The sequence below is a fragment of the Bombina bombina genome, chromosome 10, assembly GCF_027579735.1.
Source record: "Bombina bombina isolate aBomBom1 chromosome 10, aBomBom1.pri, whole genome shotgun sequence".
Lineage (NCBI taxonomy): Eukaryota > Metazoa > Chordata > Amphibia > Anura > Bombinatoridae > Bombina > Bombina bombina.
The window spans coordinates 115,120,399-115,139,488 of NC_069508.1; the positions used below are offsets into that span (position 1 = coordinate 115,120,399).

Sequence of the window (19,090 nt, forward strand, 5' to 3'; positions counted from 1 at the left end):
TACCCCTATGTCTTGTGATATATGTGGTGGCCCCTCCATTTCTTTTATAATTGCACCAAAACCATACCAAGTGGGACCACCATGTGATTTGGAAAATGCAGCCTGTGTCATTAAGCAGGTGACTATATTGGCTGTGTTCATTCAGCATTTTAATGCACTGGATGGTTTGAATTTTTTTATTTATTTTGTTGTTATTAATTGTGGAGGAAGTACACTCCTTATGCACACAGTTCAGATTTTTTTTTAATGTTACTATTTTAGGAAGAAGAAAAAAACAATTTTGTATTTCTATACTCACCTATCTCTTTAAACTGATCATATTTGTATGTCACACAAATGGCTGTTTGTCCATATAGTCTCCCTGTAGATGGATATCCATAGCCATTTTCAGGAAATGGAGGAAAATGGGGGACACTATGAATCAGCCAGAAGCCCTGAGTTTTATCCAGCAACAGAAATCCTTAAATGAAGACAATACAAAGATACTATTAAACATGTAGACAAAAAAATATGTAATAATAAAAAGAGATTTTATCAGAAAAAGAGCTAGATCAAATGCAAACTGTAGCCCATGCTATGCGGTTATTATTATTATCATCATCATCATCAGTTATTTGTAGAGCGCCAACAGATTCCGCAGTGCTAAAACATTGGTCTAATATGAAAGGTAACAATAATGGGAGAAAAAGGGATAGAGGGCTGCACCAAGAGTTTCACTGTTGTAAATCAGCTCTCATGAAGGTGATCTACAAAGCAGGTAGGCTCATAGACTTACATGTTAGGGGGGTTCAAGGGGATAACTAAAGGAGGAGAGGAACTAAGATAGGAAAATGTTAGTGTATATTATAAGCATCCCTAAACAGTAGAGTCTTTAAATAACACTTGAAAGTTTGAAAACTAGGGGAGAGTCTTGTGAAGCGAGGCAGAGAGTTCCACAAATCAGAGGCCAGTCTGGAAAAGTCTTGTAGACAGAAATGTGAGGAAGTAACAAGAGAGGAGGAGAGAAGGAGGTCATGAGCAGAGTGAAGGGGATGGGAGGGAGAGTATCTGGAGACGAGGTTGGAGATATAGGGGTCGATTTATGAAGCAGCGAATGCTGCTTCCAACCCACTCCACTTCAGTTCCGACTGAAGCGGAATTTAAGAAGCAGCAGTCCTAAGACCGCTGGTCCTTAACTCGTCCGCCACCTCTGAGGTGGCGGACAGCAATCAGCCCGATCGAATACGATCGGGTTGATTGTCACCCCCTGCTAGCGGCCGATTAAAATCTGCAAGGGGCGGTATTGCACCAGCAGTTTCTTGCGAACTGCTGGTGTAATGATAAATGCCCACAGCGTATGCTGTCAGCATTCATCGATGTGCGGCGTACATGATACGCTACATCGTATCATGTCCATCCACACAATGATAAATTGAACCCATAGGGTAGAGCAGTGTAATTAAGAGCTTTGAAAGTAAGAGTCAGGATTTTGTGTTTTATTCTGGAGGTTAGAGGAAGCCAGTGAAGGGACTGGCAGAGAGGTGCAGCAGATGAGGAGCGACGTGTAAGGAAGATCAGCCTGGCAGAGGCATTTATTTTGATTGTAAGAGAGATAGATGGGAGCTAGGGAGGCCGGAGAGGATGAAGTTGCAATAGTCAAGGGAGATGATGAGTGAGTGGATTAAAGTCTTAGGGGTCAATTTATCAAGCTCCGTATGGAGCTTGATGCCCCTTGTTTCTGGTGAGCCTTCAGGCTCGCCGGAAACAGAAGTTATGAAGCAGCGGTCTTGATTGACACCCCCTGCTATCAGCTGATTGGCCGTGAATCTGTACCGGGGGCAGCATTGCACCAGCTGTTCACAAGAACTGCTGATGCAATGATAAATGCTGACAGTGTATGCTACAACCAGAAGAGAGAGGTTAGAAGGAAAGAAAAGAGTTGGGGGGCATAGTCTACGTGGAGGGTTGCAGGCCGAGAGGGAAGGAGGGCCATAGAGAGAGAAGAGGAGGAGGTGGGGGAGGAGGATGGGTCATGTTGAGAGTCAGGCATTTATTGAAGTGACGGACTTTGATTCATGGTGCACAGTCTTTTTTATATTTACACTTTTTGAGTCACCAGCTCATACTGGGCATGTGCAAGAATTCACAGAATATACGTATATGCATGTGTGATTGGCTGATGGCTGTCACATGATACAGGAGGAGTGGAAATAGACATAACTTTGAAATGTGACAGAAAAAAACCTACTACTTATTTAAAGTTTAGACTAAGTGCTATTGCATTGTCTTGTTATCATGCATTAGTTGATCTACTGCATTTACTGGTCCTTTAAGGTAGTGAGAGGACATCCAGGATGAAATATTAGAAAGATAGTTAGTGACACGAGTTAGAAAGGAAAGGGATTGGTCTGGTGCAGAAATGTAGATTTGGGTGTCATCAGCATACAAATGGTATTGAAACCCATGGGACTGTATTTTGGAACCTAAGGATAATGTATACATTGAGAAAAGAGCCTTGTGGTACAATATAGTCAAATGTGTGCTCCTGTCTCACCTCAGATAATGATACAGCTGCAGAGCAAATGAGAAGCAGACATTGATATGCATGCACCAATCAGTGGGCTTGAAAAACTGTGTAAAGCAGTTTGTACAACACGTCTGACCAATATAACATAGCCCCAGTATGTCAGACATATATGTGCTGCTTTGTATCATTCACACAGATTTATTTTGAGGTAAACTAACGTGACCTTTACCTAGGCAGCAGGATTTAGGGAAGGGAGCACATTTTGAGGGGTACTTCTATGGCATGTTACCTTCTCACTCATTTGATCCAAATATTTTATTTATTTATTTTATTACAAATAAAATCTCACTGGTTGACTAGTGAGGCTGCACAACCCCTCTGTGTGTTCATGTCCTCCTGTTGGGAGTAATATATGAGACAAATATATAAAATAGTAAAATTGTTGGGGTGATGGGTTTTGGCAGGGCAGCAAATTCCCTGCCTAGGGCAGCATAAAAAAAAAACCTCCCCAACTGAATAAGCAAGAATTTCAAAATAATGCAGTTGAATTCCTAAAGGCACACAATATTTTTTTTACACCAATCCTACTATTTAGGAGTAATGACCTAGGTCCAATGGAGCATAATTTGTTATTTTTGAATAATACAACTGGATTGTTCTCTTAAAATATTTCAAAAGAGGGGTGTGTCCAGGCAGCAGCCATGCAAGGACGCATTACTTGTAGCTGCTAAGGAAGAACTGATAATCCGACTATTATCGTGGATTTAGGACAACATCTCGGGTTTCTACTATCATACATGGTCCTATAAGCATTTGCAGATGAAGATGATTCCACTTTTTGTTTTATTGATGACTTCTGCATTCTGGTCTGAAATGCAGAAGCCTCGGCAGCCCCCCTGGTAATCTAGGTTGAGCAGTCAGTTTGGGGCTACTAGCTATACCAAGTGGGGTGCTTTACTATTAACACTTGATAAATTTGCTGTGGAGTTTATAGAGAATATTACCTGTGACCATGGAGGCTTCAGAGATCGACATACTTGGGACTATAGAGACGCTCTTAATTGATCATTGTAATAAACTGGAAAAAGCGCATTGTGGCAGTGCCCCTTTCTAATCTCTGTTCTGACAAGGAGAGTGTCCTGGATTCTAACCCTAAAGAAGAAGATTATTAACCAGATTCACCTACTTTCCCCTCTCCTGCGGAGCCAGAATTTGAGGATTGCTCTGAGGTGGAAGAATACGACATAGGAGAACTGGTGGTGCTGAGAGTTGATTTCACTGATTGCCAGAGCCCCTTGATCTCTAGTGGAAATAGAGTACAGTGATGGAAGTGGGACTTTGTCAAATGCAACTCCTAGACCAGACAAAAAGAACTGATGGAAAATTAAGTGCCCAGGATCTTGAACTTTTTATCTTTGTTGTTTTCAAAGGAACAGCGTCTCTCAGCTGGCACACTATTCTTTAATTACCACCCACTGTGGCACCAACAGAACCTACTGGCCTACATTCAGGGAGAAATGTCTATCCATATGGAATGGGAATGGAGCTACGTCATCACATGGACATACTCCCTTTCACTAGCCTAGGACTCCCACTTAGAATATGAAACCTTCATCTTGTGCTCCTATTCCTTCCCTCGAATACTGCACATTGGTCAGTGTCTTGGACTCTCCAAGAGACTTCTTGTTATGCGGGAATGGTATTAACAGTGAATTCTAGTTAACAATGTAATGGAGAATATAAGATGCTGTCCTCATAATAGATTTTGTTATGTATGTTTATAAACTCCTTATATATTAGTAACCAGGTTGTTTGTTTGGATACATTAATTATACATTCATATATTTTTTACGCACCTGTGGTCACCCAGTGATTACTAGTACCTAAAGTATTTACAGTCTAATTTTATAAATGCCTATAAGCGCTAGGTATCTTTTTGTTTATATCTGTGCACAGACGTGAGAGACCTTATCCATGGGTAACTTGGCTATCCAAATTATTTATTGAAAAACATAATTTATGTAAGAACTTACCCGATAAATTCATTTCTTTCATATTGGCAAGAGTCCATGAGTTAGTGATGTATGGGATATACAATCCTACCAGGAGGGGCAAAGTTTCCCAAACCTCAAAATGCCTATAAATACACCCCTCACCACACCCACAATTCAGTTTAATGAATAGCCAAGCAGTGGGGTGATAAAGAAAGGCGTAAAAAGCATCAACAAAAGAAATTTGGAAATAATTGTGCTTTATACAAAAAAATCATAACCACCATAAAAAGGGTGGGCCTCATGGACTCTTGCCAATATGAAAGAAATTAATTTATCAGGTAAGTTCTTACATAAATTATGTTTTCTTTCATGTAATTGGCAAGAGTCCATGAGCTAGTGACGTATGGGATAGCAATACCCAAGATGTGGAACTCCACGCAAGAGTCACTAGAGAGGGAGAGATAAAAATAAAAACAGCCATTTTCCGCTGAAAAAATTAATCCACAACCCAAAAAAATAAGTTTAAAATAAGTTTAAAAGCAGAAGAATCAAACTGAAACAGCTGCCTAAAGAACTTTTCTACCAAAAACTGTTTCTGAAGAAGCAAATACATCAAAACAGTAGAATTTAGTAAATGTATGCAAAGAGGACAAAGTTGCCGCTTTGCAAATCTGATCAACTGAAGCTTCATTCTTAAAGGCCCACGAAGTGGAGCTTGATCTAGTAGAATGAGCTGTAATTCTCTGAGGCGGGGCCTGACCCGACTCCAAATAAGCTTGATGAATCAAAAGTTTCAACCAAGAAGCCAAGGAAATAGCAAAAGCCTTCTGACCTTTCCTAGGACCAGAAAATAAAACAAATAGACTGGAAGTCTTCCTGAAATCTTTAGTAGCTTCCACATAATATTTCAAAGCTCTTACCACATCCAAAGAATGTAAGGATCTTTCCAAAGAATTCTTAGGATTAAGACACAAGGAAGGGACAACAATTTCTCTACTAATGTTGTTAGAATTCACAACCTTAGGTAAAAATTGAAAAGAAGTCAGCAAAACTGCCTTATCCTGATGAAAGATCAGAAAAGGAGACTCACAAGAAAGAGCAGATAGCTCAGAAACTCTTCTAGCAGAAGAGATAGCAAAAGGAACAACACTTTCCAAGAAAGTAGTTTAATGTCCAAAGAATGCATAGGCTCAAGTGGAGGACCCTGTAAAGCCTTCAGAACCAAATTAAGACTCCAAGGAGGAGAAATTGATTTAATGACAGGCTTAATACAAACTAAAGCCTGTACAAAACAGTGAATATCAGGAAGTATAGCAATCTTTCTGTGAAATAAAACAGAAAGAGCAGAGATTTGTCCCTTCAAGGAACTTGCAGACAAACCCTTATCCAAACCATCCTGAAGAAACTGTAAAATTCTAGGAATTCTAAAAGAATGCCAAGAGAATTTATGAGAAGAACACCATGAAATGTAAGTCTTCCAAACTCTATAATAAATCTTTCTAGAGACAGATTTACGAGCTTGTAACATAGTATTAATCACTGAGTCAGAAAAACCTCTATGTCAGGGTTACTGTGCCTTTAAGCAGGGATTTGCATAGGAACTTTCTCATTGGTTGCCTAGGTTATAAGTTCCACCATTTCCTGTGGCTCCTTGCTTAGTATTTTGTAGTGTAATCTACCTTTACCTGAGCCCAGCTTGTTTTCCTATTGCAAGCCTCTATTTGGATTACAAATTAAAGTTTATATCTATTCTCAGTGGAAGTGGACTTGTTAACATTTTTTCACCTACTACTGAATTTATTTGCCAGTTTTCAGAAAAGGAAGTCAGTGTGAATTTTTCGCTACAGTTTCCTAATTTCCACTAAACCTTTCTCACCTGCACTATTACTTGTGCTGAATCAACACTGAATCTGCAGCAGCAGCTGCAAACTGCCACTTCTCCCTCTGCTGCAGCTAATTCAGCTTACAGAGCCTCAAAGCATCAGACCGGAGATTGCCGCACAGATCAGCTCACTTCTCAATACTCTCTCCCTGCTTTGTTTGCAAGTACCGTTCAGGAGTAACGGCTATCATTTTCAGCTGACCGGAGGGCGGATTAACCAAACTGAACCGCAAGTATCTTTTGTTGCTTTTCTTACAATGTATCATTACCATTCTTAGTTGAATATCTGCAAGCAAGTCTAATCTGCTTAAAGTGATACACCTCAGTTACATGTTACCATACTAAGAGGTGCTGTAAGACCTTGTGTTAAAATCCTATTGGAGTTATAAGGATTACCATTTTCCTGAATTGACATTCTCAGCACCCTGTATCTTTGAATCAGTTTTCAGTCTGCAACATATTGATTGAAGTATTCGATAAACTGTTTATGCTATTATTTTACACATACCATATGTGTTTTCAGTGTTCTTAATTAAGGAACATATGAATCTATCCTCATAGGGATATTTGTCCATCATATTGATTTGCACTATTCTTGCTGGGATTTCACTCCTCAATAGTGAACTCTTATTTGAAACAGTGATACATTTAAACATTTTTTCTCTGCAATTGAGTTCCAGAATCTAAAGTCAATTAAGTTTGAAATAACCTCACACTCTATGACTTAGTACTAAGCGTTCAATTTCCATACCTTCAAATTTAATGATTTGAAATCCTGATGGAAAAACGGACCTTGAGACAGTAGGTCCGGCCTTAAGGGAAGTGGCCAAGGCTGGCAACTGGACATCCGAACCAGATCCGCATACCAAAACCTGTGTGGCCATGCTGGAGCCACCAGCAACACAAACAATTGTTCCATGATGATTTTGGAGATCACTCTTGGAAGGAGAACTAGAAACGGGAAAATGTAAGCAGGATGATAACACCAAGGAAGTGTCAGCGCATCCACTGCTTCCGCCTGAACATCCCTGGACCTGGACAGGTATCTGGGAAGTTTCTTGTTTAGATGAGAGGCCATGAGATCTATCTCTGGAAGACCCCACATCTGAACAATCTGAGAAAACACATCTGGATGGAGAGACCACTCCCCTGGATGTAAAGTCTGACGGCTGAGATAATCCGCCTCCCAATTGTCTACACCTGGGACATGCACCACAGAGATTAGACAGGAGCTGGATTCCGCCCAAGCAAGTATCCGAGATACTTCTTTCATAGCTTGGGGACTGTGAGTCCCACCCCGATGATTGACATATGCCACTGTTGTGATATTGTCTGTCTGAAAACAAATGAATGGTTCTCTCTTTAACAGAGGCCAAAACTGAAGAGCTCTGAGTTCTAAAATATTTATTGGTAATCTCACCTCTTGAGATTTCCAAACCCCTTGTGCTGTCAAAGCAAACAGCTCCCCAACCTGAAAGACTCACATCTGTTGTGATCACAGTCCAGGTTGGCCCAACAAAAGAAGCCCCTAGAACTAAGCGATGGTGATCTTTTCACCACGTCAGAGAGTGTCGTACATTGGGATTTAAGGATATTAATTGTGATATCTTTGTATAATCCCTGCACCATTGGTTCAGCATACAAAGCTGTAGAGGTCTCATGTGAAAATGAGCAAAGGGGATCGCGTCCGATGCTGCAGTCATGAGACCTAAAGCTTCCATGCACATAGCCACTGAAGGGAATGACTGAGACTGAAGGTGCCGGCAGGCTGCAACCAATTTTAAAGGTCTCTTGTCTGTTAGAGACAGATTCATGGACACTGAATCTATCTGGAAGCCTAAAAAAGGTGACCCTTGTCTGAGGAATCAAGAAACTTTTTGATAAATTGATCCTCCAACCATGTTTCCGAAGAAACAACAGTAGTTGATTCATGTGAGATTCTGCAGAACGTAAAGACTGAGCTAGTACCAAGATATCGTCCAAATAAGGAAACACCGCAATACCCTGTTCTCTGATTACAGAGAGTAGGGCACCTAGAACCTTTGAAAAGATCCTTGGAGCTGTTGCTAGGCCAAATGGAAGAGCAACAAATTGGTAATGCTTGTCTAGAAAAGAGAATCTCAGAAACTGATAATGTTCTGGATGAATCGGAATATGAAGGTATGCATCCTGCAAGTCTATTGTGGACATATAATGTCCTTGCTGAATAAAAGGCAGAATAGTCCTTATAGTCACCATCTTGAAAGTTGGTACTCTTACATAATGATTCAAAATTTTCAGATCCAGAGCTGGTCTGAATAAATTTTCCTTCTTTGGGACAATGAATAGATTTGAATAAAACCCCAAACCTTGTTCCTGAAAAGGAACTGGCATGATTACCCCTGAAGACTCCAGGTCTGAAACACACTTCAGGAAAGCCTGAGCTTTTACTGGATATTGCTGGGATACGTGAGAGAAAAAATCTTCTTACTCTGAATCCTATTCGATACCCTTGAGAGACAATGCTCTGAATCCATTGATTTTGGACAGAATTTTCCAAATATCCTTGAAAAACCTTAATCTGCCCCCTACCAGCTGAGCTGGAATGAGGGCCGCACCTTCATGCGGACTTAGGGGCTGACTTTGGTTTCTTAAATGGCTTGGATTTATTCCAATTTGAGGAAGGCTTCCATTTGGAAACAGATTCCTTGGGGGAAGGATTGAGTTTTTGTTCCTTATTTTGACGAAAGGAATGAAAACAGTTAGAAGCCTTAGATTTACCCTTAGGTTTTTTATCCTGAGGCAGAAAAACTCCCTTTCCCCCAATGACAGTTGAAATAATAGAATCCAACTGAGAAACAAATAAATTATTACCTTGGAAAGAAAGAGATAGTAATCTAGATTTAGATGTCATATCAGCATTCCAAGATTTAAGCCACAAAGCTCTTCTAGCTAATATAGCTAAAGACATGGATCTAACATCAATTTTGATAATATCAAAAATGGCATCACAAATAAAATGATTAGCATATTGCAGTAAGCGAATAATGCTAAATATGTCAGAATCCAATTCTTGTTGCGCTAAATTCTCCAACCAGAAAGTTGAAGCATCCGCAACATCAGCCAAAGAAATTGCAGGTCTGAGAAGATGACCTGAATATAAATAGGCTTTCCTTAGATAAGATTCAAGCTTCCTATCTAAAGAATCTTTAAAGGAAGTACTATCTTCCATAGGAATAGTGGTACGTTTAGCAAGAGTAGAAATAGCCCCATCAACTTTGGGGATTTTTCCCCAAAACTCTATAGAATTTGCTGGTAAAGGATACAGTTTTTTAAACCTTGAAGAAGGAATAAAAGAAGTACCTGACTTATTCCATTCCTTAGAAATCATATCAGAAATAGCCTCAGGAATAGGAAAAACCCCTGGAGAAACCGCAGGAGGTTTAAAAACAGCATTTAAACGTTTATTAGACTTAACGAGAAGAGGACTGGTTACCTCAATATCCAAAGTAATTAACACTTCTTTTAATAAAGAACGCATATACTCTATTTTAAATAAATAAGTAGATTTGTCAGTGTCAATGTCTGAGGAAGGATCTTCTGTATCAGATAGATCCTCATCAGAGGAGGATAAATTATTATGTTGTTGGTCATTTGAAATTTCATCAACTGAATGAGAAGTTTTAAAAGACCTTTTACGTTTATTAGAAGGTGGAAATGCAGACAAAGCCTTCTGGATAGAATCAGAAACAAATTCTTTAAAATTCATAGGTATATCATGTACATTAGAAGTTGAAGGAACTGCAACTGGCAATGTACTATTACTGATGGACACACTATCTGCATGTAAAAGTGTATCATGACAACTATTACAAATGACATTCGGCGAAATAATTTCCACAATCTTACAACAAATCCACTTAGCTTTGGTAGAACCGATGTCAGGCAGCAATGTTCCAGCAGAAACTTCTGAGGCAGGATCAGATTGAGACATCTTGCAAAATGTAAAAGAAAAAACAACATATAAAGCAAAATTATCAATTTCCTTATATGACAGTTTCAGGAATGGGAAAAAATGCAAATAGCATAGCCCTCTGAAAGAGAAAAAGACAAGAGGCAAATATCAATGGGGTATTAAAATAATGAAAAGTTTGGCGCCAAGTATGACGCACAACGCAACTGAAAACTTTTTTGGCGCCAGTAATAACCGGAAATGACAAACTCGCGTCACTGACGCAACTGTGTGTAAGGCTTCAGCGTCAACTATGGCGCCAGAAATGACGAAGTTGCGTCATAGACCTATTTTTCGCACCAAAAAAAATTCTCGCGCCAAGAATGATGCAATAAAGTCTAGCATTTGGCGTACCCTCGGGCCTAATACCGCCCGCAATTTGCAAGAAGTAGTCAATTGAAAAAAAGACTAAACCCCAGGTAAGAAAAAAAATTCTTAATTTTTTTTTTATTTTCCCCAAATATGAAACTGACAGTCTGCAGAAGGAAATACATGAACCTGACTCATGGTAAATATAAGTACAATACATATATTTAGAACTTTATATAAATGCATAAAGTGCCAAACCATAGCTGAGGTGTCTTAAATAATAAAAAACATACTTACCAAAAGACACCCATCCACAAATAGCAGATAGCCAAACCAGTACTGAAACAGTTATCAGTAGAGGTAATGGTAAATTGACAGTATTTTGTCGATCTGAAAAGGGAGGTAGGAGATGAATCTCTACGGCCGATAACAGAGAACCTATGAAATAGACGCCCGTTAGGGAAATCATCGTATTCAATAAGTGATTCTCCCTTCACGTCCCTCTGACATTCGCTGTACTATGAGAGGAATTGGGCTTCAACAATGCTGAGAAGCGCATATCAACGTAGAAATCTTAGCACAAACTTACTTCACCACCTCCATAGGAGGCAAAGTTTGTAAAGGGTGAGGGGTGCATTTATAGGCATTTTTAGGTTTGGGAAACTTTGCCCCTCCTGGTAGGATTGTATATCCCATACGTCACTAGCTCATGGACTCTTGCCAATTACATGAAAGAAACATAGATTAATCTCATAGCGGTTATAAACTTTATTGTGTAATTTGATTTGTGCTAAACTGTCCTTTATTGTAGGTATTAAACTTTATGTTATACTAGATCTATTTACTGAATAATATAATAATACATAGTATAATATACGCCTCCAATATTTATACGATTTAGCCATGCTGTCAGCGGACAGGACAGCAGGGCATATGTAGCTAAAATACCTTCTGTGTTTGATATCAAATGAGGTTTTAGATTTCGGATGCTTGGTATGGCAGACTACAGGATTTGAAGAATTAATACTTTATTACACTTTGTTCCAGACCTTATACAATCACCTGATCTACTCATCAGTATATCACCCATATTTACAGCAAAATTTATATCTGCTTAGATATAGTGCTTATAATTTCATGTCACTACATATCTGGGTAACCATCGGATAATAAAACTAATAAATGGTCCGCTCATTCCTGATTGATGTATAGTGCATACATATGTAAAGACAGGTGCATCCTAGAAAAATGACTTATAGAGCAAGTAGAAAAGAGAGTAGGTAACTGAAATAAGAGGTTCCTAAAATTCTAGGGAGAAAGCACAACTGCACAAATGTCAGACAGAGACCTCAAATGCCTAATTACAAAACACACTTTAATATACACATATAAAAGAACACATACTAGGGATCCCTTTATACTCAAAAGGTAAAGTGCACTTAGACCACAGGCTGTCTTGACTTTAATCCGTTTAGTTACGACTGTGCATGTAACTATCTTCAGAGTTGTTAACTCAAAATTCTACGCTACCTGTCTCCTTTACGCCACAGCTCCTCTTAGTGCTGCTGTCTTGTTCTGTGTATTGTCTTTGCTGCCTTCACTTACATGGGATCTCCCCATGCACAGGACCAAACCCTGAAGGCAATACATAGAACAAGACAGCAGCACTAAGAGGAGCTGTGGCGCAAAGGAGACCGGTATATATTAATTGAACGGTAGCGTTGAGGGACGCCTCTTTGGCGGTCAAACCTGTTGATACGTATATTTAAAGCTCCTCTTTCATATGGCAGTGTATTTCTTATTAGCCTGATTGGTGGATTTGGTGCCTGTTCTCTTTTGCTGTGACTTTGTTGCACTTTGATAACTACACTGACGACTGTATTATCATAATTGGATTTACAATTTTGAGTTAACAACTCTGAAGATAGTTACATGCACATTTGTAACTAAACGGATTAAAGTCAAGACATTCTGTGGTCTAAGTGCACTTTACATTATAATAGCCGGCAAATTTTACCTTTTGCATATAAAGAGATCCCTAGTATGTGTTCTTTTATATGTGTATATTAAAGGGCCACTGTAATTAAATATTTTCTATGCCTGTTACTAACTAACTACCCCAAATACGCTTTTTATCAATAGCATTTCATTAACATATCTCTACCGTATATCAGAAATCTTGTCTGCAAATTTAATTGTTTTCCAAACCCACTCCGTGGGTATCCTTTGCTCTGTACCAATCCGTTTACAATACCTAGGTTTCAAAATGGCGCTTTAAACACAAAGTTATTGGTTTAAGTATTTTGAACATGCAGTGCTGAAAATAGTGGGCAGGATAACGTGACATCATCGGCGAATAAAAGATATAACTTTTAGAATGTTATGAAACTTCGTTTTGGAGAAAATATAGGTCAGTAGGTTTTAATTAATGTTTATTAACTTTAATATGTTAGTTGTTTAGCTTAAAAATTATAACAGAAAGTAATCCTTTAAAGTGTGTTTTGTAATTAGGCATTTGAGGTCTCTGTCTGACATTTGTGCAGTTGTGCTTTCTCCCTAGACTTTTAGAAACCTCTTATTTAAGGTACCTACTTTTTTTTCTACTTGCTCTATAAACCATCTGATAATACCAATTGCATACATATTATTAGTTGCTCAGCAGTCTGTTTAACCGCTTAATAACCAGCAACGTTGGTACGTCGCTGGTATTTCAAAGGGGATTGTTTTCTCAGTAGTGCGGTCTTGCCGCCAATGGCGAGACCTCTCTATTTTAGGAAGTCTGCAGGAAGTAGGGTCTAATAGTGTGGTATTGCCGCTCACAGCAAGAACCGTGCTATTATTAGCAGAAAACCCCTTAAAGGGACAGTCTGTTCCAGAATTTTTATTGTTTACAAAGACAGATAATCCCTTTATTACCGATTCCCCAGTTTTGCATAACCATCATGGTTATATTAATATACTTTTTACCTCTGTGATTACCTGGTTTCTAAGCCTCTTTAGACTGCCTCCTTATCTCAGTTCTTTTAAAAGACTAGCATTTTAGCCATCAGTACTGACTCCTAGGTAACTACACAAGCGTGAGCACAATGTTATCTATATGACACACATGAACTAACGCCTTCTAGCTGCGAAAAACTGTCAAAATGCACTGAGATTAGAGGTGTCCTTCAAGGGCTTAGAAATTATGAATATGAACCTACCTAGGTTTAGCTTTACCAAGAGAACAGAGCAAATTTGATGATAAAAGTAAATTGGAAAGTTGTTTAAAATGACATGCCCTATCTGGATCATAAAAGTTAAATTTTGACTAGACTGTCCCTTTAACCCCTTGAGTGCTAATGACGGCTCTGAGCTGTCACAGAGTTTCCCACTCTGGTGCTAATGACGGCTCAGAGCCGTCACTAGCACTCTCCAAACCTGAGGGAGATCTGGGGCCTCCCACCCGCTCCTACCCCGGCGATCAGTGCTGCATAATGAAAGGCATCGCCGGGGCTTCCATTTTGCGTGGTGACGTCATGCGTAATAAACGTGATGACGTCACCGCGCAACTTTATATAACATTAACAATGTTAAATATAGGAGCAGGGGACATGCTGCTTAGAAGCCTGTATCTCACGCATCTAAGCAACTACAGACCCCCAAGACCCACCTTGGAAAGGTAATCGCCTAACCTTTCCAACGGTGTAAGTCTTGGGGATCTGAAACAAATTTAAAAAAAAGTAAAAAAAAAAAAATTAAAAAAAATATTAAATAAAAACCCCTTTAAGAAAACCTTAGAACCCAGGTGGGAAAGTGCTTAGCACTCAAAGGGTTAATGACCAGCAACGTACATGGTAAGTTGCGATCCTTAAGGGCTTACATTCTCGTATTATGCCTTAGCAAGCTATTGACTGAGGTTCTCCATCTATTCTATATAAGGGAAGATTATTTTCAGTTCTTAGGATATCTGACCAATATGCTGATACACCCTCTTTAAAAATATGGTATTAGACATAATTTTTTATTTTATTTATTTATTTACATCTCCATAGTACAGTGAAATAAAATAGGAATACATATACAGTGAATCATATTTCCAGCCTTTAACTCATCAGGCCAATCTACTTGTTATATCCATTTTACTAAATACCTGCAATTATTTCATAAAAAATAAATTTGTCATTCAGGATAGTATATTTACCAACATTTTCTATCCTGTGTTAACCTTTACATTGCCTATACTATGCATTCCATTCTACCCAAAACCTGTTCTGTATATTTACTTTTAAACATGGTAAAATAAATTTTAACTGATTGAACAAGCTATTTTATGATCGCCAAACTATCGGCTAGATTACGAGTTTTTGTCGGTAAGGCTTGCGGGGCTAACAAGCCTTTTTTCCCCACCGCTCCCTTAAGCCAACGTGCTTGTGCACGATTTCCCCATAGGAAACAATGGGGCTGAGCTGGCTGAAAAAAAACCTAACACCTGCAAAAAAGCAGTGTCCAGCTCCTAACACAGCCCCATTGTTTCCTATGGGGAAATTAATTTTATGTCTACACCTAACACCCTAACATGAACCCAGAGTCTAAACACCCCTAATCTTACACTTATTAACCCCTTATCTGCCGCCACCGCTATCGCTGACACCTACATTATATTATTAACCCCTAATCTGCCGCTCCGGACACCGCCGCCATCTTCTTTATCCCTATGAACCCCTAATCTACTGCCCCCAACATCGTCGACACCTACATTATATTTATTAACCCCTAATCTGCCCCCCCAACGTCACCACAACTATATTAAATTTATTAACCCCTAATCTTCCACCCCAACGTCGCCGCTACTATATTAAATTTATTAACCCCTAAACCTAAGTCTAACCCTAAGTCTAAACCCCCCTAACTTAAATATAATTTAAATTAAACAAAATAAATTTAACATAAGTAAATAAATTAATCCTATTTAAAACTAAATACTTACCTATAAAATAAACCCTAAGCTAGCTACAATATAACTAATAGTTACATTGTAGCTAGCTTAGGATTTATATTTATTTTACAGGCAACTTTGTATTTATTTTAACTAGGTACAATAGTTATTAAATAGTTATTAACTATTTAATAACTTCCTAGTTAAAATAAGTACAAAAGTACCTGTAAAATAAATCCTAACCTAAGTTACAATTACACCTAACACTACACTATCATTAAATAAATTACCGAAACTACCTACAATTAATTACAATTAAATTAAATAAACTAAATTACGAAAAACAAACACTAAATTACAGAAAAAAAAAAGAATTACAAGAATTTTAAACTAATTACACCTAATCTAATCCCCCTAATAAAATAAAAAATCCCCCCAAAATAATAAAATTCACTACCCTATACTAAATTACAAATAGCCCTTAAAAGGGCCTTTTGCGGGGCATTGCCCCAAAGTAATCGGCTCTTTCACCTGTAAAAAAAATACAATACCCCCCCACATTAAAACCCACCACCCACACACCCAACCCTACTCTAAAACCCACCCAATCCCCCCTTAAAAAACCTAACACTACCCCCCTGAAGATCTCCCTACCTTGAGCCGTCTTCACCCAGCCGGGCACAAGTGGACCTCCAGAGGGGCAGAAGTCTTCATCCGATCCGGGCAGAAGAGGTCCTCCAAGCGGCAGAAGTCTTCATCCAAGCAGCATCTTCTATCTTCATCCATCTGGAGCGGAGCGGGTCCATCTTCAATCCAGCCGACGCGGAGCCATCCTCTTCAAACGACGTCCTAACACTGAATGAAGGTTCCTTTAAATGACGTAATCCAAGATGGCGTCCCTTGAATTCCGATTGGCTGATAGGATTCTATCAGCCAATCGGAATTAAGGTAGGAAAAATCCTATTGGCTGATTGGATCAGCCAATAGGATTGAGCTCGCATTCTATTGGCTGATTGGAACAGCCAATAGAATGCGAGCTCAATCCTATTGGCTGATCCAATCAGCCAATAGGACTGAACTTCAATCCTATTGGCTGATTGGATCAGCCAATAGGATTTTTTCTACCTTAATTCCGATTGGCTGATAGAATCCTATCAGCCAATCGGAATTCAAGGGACATCATCTTGGATGACGTCATTTAAAGGAACCTTCATTCAGTGTTAGGACGTTGTTTGAAGAGGATGGCTCGCGTCGGCTGAATTGAAGATGGACCCGCTCTGCTCCGGATGGATGAAGATAGAAGATGCCGCTTGGATGAAGACTTCTGCCGCTTGGAGGACCTCTTCTGCCTGGATCAGATGAAGACTTCTTCCCCTCTGGAGGTCCACTTGTGCCCGGCTGGGTGAAGACGGCTCAAGGTAGGGAGATCTTCAGGGGGGTAGTGTTAGGTTTTTTTAAGGGGGGATTGGGTGGGTTTTAGAGTAGGGTTGGGTGTGTGGGTGGTGGGTTTTAATGTTGGGCGGGTATTGTATTTTTTTTACAGGGGAAAGAGCTGATTACTTTGGGGCAATGCCCCGCAAAAGGCCCTTTTAAGGGCTATTTGTAATTTAGTATAGGGTAGGGAATTTTATTATTTTGGGGGGATTTTTTATTTTATTAGGGGGATTAGATTAGGTATAATTAGTTTAAAATTCTTGTAATTCTTTTTTTTCTTCTGTAATTTAGTGTTTTTTTTTCCGTAATTTAGTTTATTTAATTTAATTGTAATTAATTGTAGGTAGTTTAGGTAATTTATTTAATGATAGTGTAGTGCTAGGTGTAATTGTAACAGGTTAGGATTTATTTTACAGGTAATTTTGTACTTATTTTAACTAGGAAGTTATTAAATAGTTAATAACTATTTAATAACTATTGTACCTAGTTAAAATAAATACAAAGTTGCCTGTAAAATAAATATAAATCCTAAGCTAGCTACAATGTAACTATTAGTTATGTTGTAGCTAGCTTATGGTTTATTTTATAGGTAAGTATTTAGTTTTAAATAGGATTAATTTATTTAATTATGTTAAATTTATTTCGTTTAATTTAAATTATATTTAAGTTAGGGGGGGTTAGACTTAGGGTTAGACTTAGGTTTAGGGGTTAATAAATTTAATATAGTAGCAGCGGCGTTGGGGGTGGCAGATTAGGGGTTAATAAATGTAATATAGTAGCGGCGACTTTGGGGGTGGCAGATTAGGGTTAATAAATGTAAGTAGGTGTTGGCGATATTAGGGACGGCAGATTAGGGGTTAATAAAATGTAACTAGTGTTTGCGAGGCGGGAGTGCGGCGGTTTAGGGGTTAATATATTTATTAAAGTGGCGGCGATGTCCGGTCGGCAGATTAGGGGTTAAATAATTTATTTAAGTGTTTCCGATGTGGGGGGGGGGCGCTCGGTTTAGGGGTTAATATGTAGTTTATGGGTGTTAGTGTACTTTTAGCACTTTAGTTAAGAGTTTTATGTTCCGGCGTTAGCCCATAAAACTCTTAACTACTGACTTTTAAATGCGGTAGAAGTCTTGACAGGAGAGGGTCTACCGTTCACTTCTTCCAAGACTCGTAATACTGGTGTTAGGCAAATCCCATTAAAAAGATAGGATACGCAATTGACATAAGGGGTTTTGCGGTAGCCTCGAGTCGCGGAAGAAAAGTGAGCGGTGAACCTGTACCTGCCAGACTCGTAATACCAGCGGGCGTTAAAAAGCAGCGTTGGGACCTCTCAACGCTGCTTTTTAAAGCTAACGCCAAACTCGTAATCTAGGCGTATGTTTTTTTATAATTTCTTACTCAAGACTCAATCCCTCCCCCCCTTATTATTCCCTCTTTTTTTCTCCCTTTTTTAAATATAAATTTTAATTACATCCAAATAGCATTTGGAAATACAGGCAGATAAGGACAAAGAAAAGAAAAAAAACAAGAAAGTTCTAATTCTCTCACCCCCGTCCATTCCCTCCCCCCTCCCCCCCCGACCTATTTCCCCCATCTCTCCCCTATTGTATGATCAAAATTGGAGGATATCTCCTCTTAGCATAGCCTCTTGTATATAGATAGAGTGATAAAAAGGGTAAATGATCAATTTCTAGGTTTCTAGGTGTTTCTAGGTTTCCCCATTTAAAAAAAAAAAAAAGATTTTATCTTATTCTCTTTTCCTGGTTTTCTTAGTCATAGTTTTATAGTACATTTGCTTTTGTGATTTTTCCCACTTGGTACCTACAAGGGTCCACAAGTGTCTCTCTATAATTTTAGTACCCAGTTTTCCACCCAAATTTTAGTACCCAGTTTTCCACCCAACAATGATTAGAATATAAGCTCAGTGGTCCAAAAGTGACCCTTAGTTTCTCAGAAGGAGAAATCTTTTTCTTATGAGTCAGCTATATCAGGGGGGTTATATGTTTTAAAACTTGAGGTTGTTATTATCACCAACCTTACGTTATCAATTAGTTTTTAATTAG

General features: G+C 38.8%; 1 protein-coding gene across 1 annotated transcript in view; it reads right to left on the reverse strand.

The window, feature by feature from the left end:
• The window catches only part of DNASE2B (deoxyribonuclease 2 beta), a 146,697-nt gene that overhangs the window by 44,652 nt on the left and 82,955 nt on the right, over positions 1-19,090 (reverse strand). Inside the window, exon 4 of the mRNA XM_053693838.1 lies at positions 299-460. Coding sequence (XP_053549813.1) covers positions 299-460 — 162 coding nt within the window. The remainder of the gene's footprint in view (positions 1-298; positions 461-19,090) is intronic.